We start from the raw sequence: 3,504 nt of genomic DNA, 5'->3' as shown, positions 1-3,504 counted from the left end.
GGCCCGGGCTGGATTCGAACCCACCACCTTAGGTATATGTGGCTGGTGCCTTAGCCACTTGAGCCACAGGTGCAAAGCCCATTTTATACTTCTTTACACTATTTTGTCCACTGACTTGAATTGGAAGCCCTTTCCCCACTCTTATATCCTCTTCACAGAGAAAATCAAGGCCATCTACTTTAAACTTCTTTGACTTCTTTTCTCATCGATTATTGTTATGTTCACTATTATTAACTCTTGTTTGTAGCCATTCTTTCTTTTTGTCTCAGTGGTAAAAGTGCCATATTTCTGCCTGTGGCTGATTTTATTCATCTGTGCTTTGGATTACATGCATTCCTTTTCATCTTTATTTCTCCTGTATCTTCAGGCTTTTACTGTATATAAATGTTCATGTATTATACATTATATTATATACATATTATTACATAATTTTTTTAATCTTGAAAAGCACAATAAAAGTAGCTATTCTTTTACCTTATACCTCTCTGTAGCTATATTCGGCTTCTTTCTTCTCTTCACAACTATTTTGAAAACCTGTCTCCATTTATTGTTAGCATGTGCCTGCATATGCAGTCTTGGACATTCTAGTCTGGGCTCTGTTCCAAGCTCATGCACTAAGACTGTTCACTAGTGAGTGATCTCAGTGCTGTCAAGTCCCAATGGATGCCATTCCATCCTAATTTTACTTGAAACTCTTAATACTGACTTTTTTTTTTTTTTTAATGCCCTCTTTCTGCCCTTTCTCTGATGCTGTTTCTTGGCTGCTCTCACCTTTTTGTCTGTTTCTCTTTGTCATCTTGTTGGGTCTTTATCTGCCCACCCCCTTTCAGTTTCATCTACCACTGGGTGTGGATATCTTCCAAATCTTAATCTCTAGACCACTCTTTTCCCCTGAAAAGACTCACTGCTTGTGCTGGGATATTTCACTGATAGGTCAAACACAACCTGCTCCTGCTATGTGATAGATGCTTCAGCAGGTATTTGAATAAGTGAACAAGTGTCTTGAATATAGGGGATTCATGGCTCTCAAATTCTACTATGTATGTATATTTAGTAAGTTACTGAATAACATTTAGAGTCTATTCTGCAAGTCTGTTCTCTCTCTTCCTCGTCTCTGTCATTGTTGTACTAGCTCATTACACTTTTGTATTAGGAAAGGAGGAAGAGAAAAAGAAGTTTCTGTTTTCATTGTAGTTTCTTAATAGTTCTTACTGAAATTCTGAGGGGAAGGAGATCGTAATGGATTCTCAAAGTGAAGTATGTGTTACCTGTGGATTTATCTATGCATTCCCAGTCCTTTAGTATTATGAATAGAAATGAAATGTATTTTTTTTTTTTTTTGCCATGGATTATATATTTTTGCAGGGGAGGGATTTAATTTGGTCAAAGGGTTTATGGGAAAGAGGGGGTTGGTGATATCTGTGTGTGTGGAAATAGATGGAACTCCTGTTGTCCGTTTGTTGGTAGAGCCTGGCACTTGTCAGGTATTGACAGGTGCAAAGCAAGGGTCCCTGATTTAGAGGGAAATGCTAAAGGGCCAGGTATCATTTACATTATTTAATTACAGAGGGTATCAGTTAAACATTTTACAGTATGCAATCAGAAATAAAACAGCTTTAAATTTCATATGAAGTGTTATAAATGCTCTTATCCATTCTGATGCAGTAGAAAAAACTGAACTGAAAAACCTAGAGAACTGGCTATGTTAAAAAATTTCAAGTGATATTTTGAGATTTAAATAAATTAAAGAAAATTTTAATTTCAAAATATTAAGGGGTACAAATGTTTTTGTTACATGGATACCTTTTATATTGCTTAAGTTGGGCCTTTTAGTTTGTCCATCAGTTGAATAGTGTTCATTGTGCCAGAGAAGTTTTTATTCCTCCTCCCTTCCCTCCTTCTTCCTTGGATTCTTTATAGTGCTTGCTCCCCAAAGATAGACAGACAGACATCCCCTCACCCCCATACCAGCCTACAAATAGTGTACAACTTGAAAATGATGGACAGGGTCAAGAGACTGGGATCTGGCTGCCACGTTTTTCTAAGTTGTCAGGGGAGGATTATATCTGCATCCCTCAGTAATACTAAAGAATGAATAAAAGATTCTGAACTCATTAGAAAAAGAGTCAGCATAACATTCTCTCTTTTTATTAGAAAGGTGGTTGATTGGGCGGTGCCTATGGCTCAGTAGGTAGGGTGCTGGCCCCATATACCGAGGGTGGATGGGTTTGAATCTGGCCCCAGCCAAACAGCAACAAAAAATAGCCAGGCGTTGTGGTGGGTGCCTATAGTCCCAGCCACTGGGGAGGCTGAGGCAAGAGAACTGCCTAAGCCCAGGAGTTGGAGGTTGCTGTGAGCTGTGACGCCGTGGCACTCTTCTGAGGGCGATAAAGTGAGACTCTGTCTCTTAAAAAAAAAAAAAGAAAGAAAGGCGGTTGATTATGGCTTAACCAGCCACCATTATAAACTGAGAGTAAGGTTTGAGGCTTGAAATAGAAAATGGTTTGACATGTAAATTTTTATGTGCAGCTACTGTTTTGACAGCCAAATCATTCCTTCTTCCTTTTGTAGGCTTTAGAATCCAAATTAGCAGCTTGCAGGAATTTTGCAAAGGACCAAGCATCACGAAAATCCTATATTTCAGGGAATGTTAACTGTGGGGTTCTGAATGGCAACGGCACAAAGTTCTCACGATCAGGGCATACATCTTTCTTCGACAAAGGGTAAGTCTTGGATATTTTATGTGATAATTTGTTGACTGGCATAGTTGCAGGTTATTAAGTGAGTTTACCTGAAACCCTGAAACTGAAAGGTTTATCAGTTTGATAAATCTACATGAAGCCTGTTATCCTTCTAATCTTAGGGTACATGAAATGTGTTGCTGTCTTCTAGTCCTCATGGATTCTGTTGCCCTGGGAATCCTGAGTCTAAAGCTTCTGTCTTGGGAAGCAGACTCCTGAAGGCAGCAGTGCTAGGCTCTGGAGAGTCAAGGTGACTCTGGGATTGTCCCTTTTCTCAAGGGGCTTATAGGCTTTATTAGCAAAAATTTTAAGAGTAGAGGAGAACATTGCAATAGAGTATGTATACACAAACTCTATTATGATCCTCCTGTCTGAAGATTTTAGAAAAACATAAAGCCCTGACGTATTTAGGTACTGGATCCAATAGAGTTTAGGGGATGCTTTTTCTTTTTTTAATGAAGGGAAGACATTCTTGGGGGATTAAATTTCCAAAGATTATCTGGGTGGTGCCTGTGGCTCAGTAGGTAGGGCCCTGGCCCCATATAGCAAGGGTGAGAGGTTCAAACCTGGCCCTGACCAAACTGCAACTACAACAACAACAAAAATAGCTGGGCATTGTGGTGGGCACCTGTAATCCCAGCTACTCGGGAGGCTGAGGCAAGAGAGTCCCCTGCAGCCAGGAGTTGGAGGTTGCTGTGAGCTGTGATGCTACGGCACTCTACCGAGAGCAATAAAGTAAGACTCTGTCTCTTTAAAAAAAAAA

At 39.8% G+C, this 3,504-nt stretch overlaps 1 protein-coding gene across 3 annotated transcripts in view; it reads left to right on the top strand.

Moving 5' to 3' along the window:
- Positions 1-3,504, top strand: part of NDEL1 (nudE neurodevelopment protein 1 like 1) — a 57,389-nt gene that overhangs the window by 45,882 nt on the left and 8,003 nt on the right. For all 3 annotated transcript variants that reach the window (XM_023513985.1, XM_003791105.2, XM_003791106.2), the window contains exon 8: positions 2,572-2,723. In XM_023513985.1, coding sequence (XP_023369753.1) covers positions 2,572-2,723 — 152 coding nt within the window. The remainder of the gene's footprint in view (positions 1-2,571; positions 2,724-3,504) is intronic.

The sequence above is a fragment of the Otolemur garnettii genome, unplaced genomic scaffold (assembly GCF_000181295.1).
Source record: "Otolemur garnettii isolate 467f Iridium unplaced genomic scaffold, OtoGar3 scaffold00046, whole genome shotgun sequence".
Classification (NCBI taxonomy): domain Eukaryota; kingdom Metazoa; phylum Chordata; class Mammalia; order Primates; family Galagidae; genus Otolemur; species Otolemur garnettii.
Note: the sequence above shows the minus strand (reverse complement) of the source record. Positions and strands in the feature narration are given on the sequence as shown.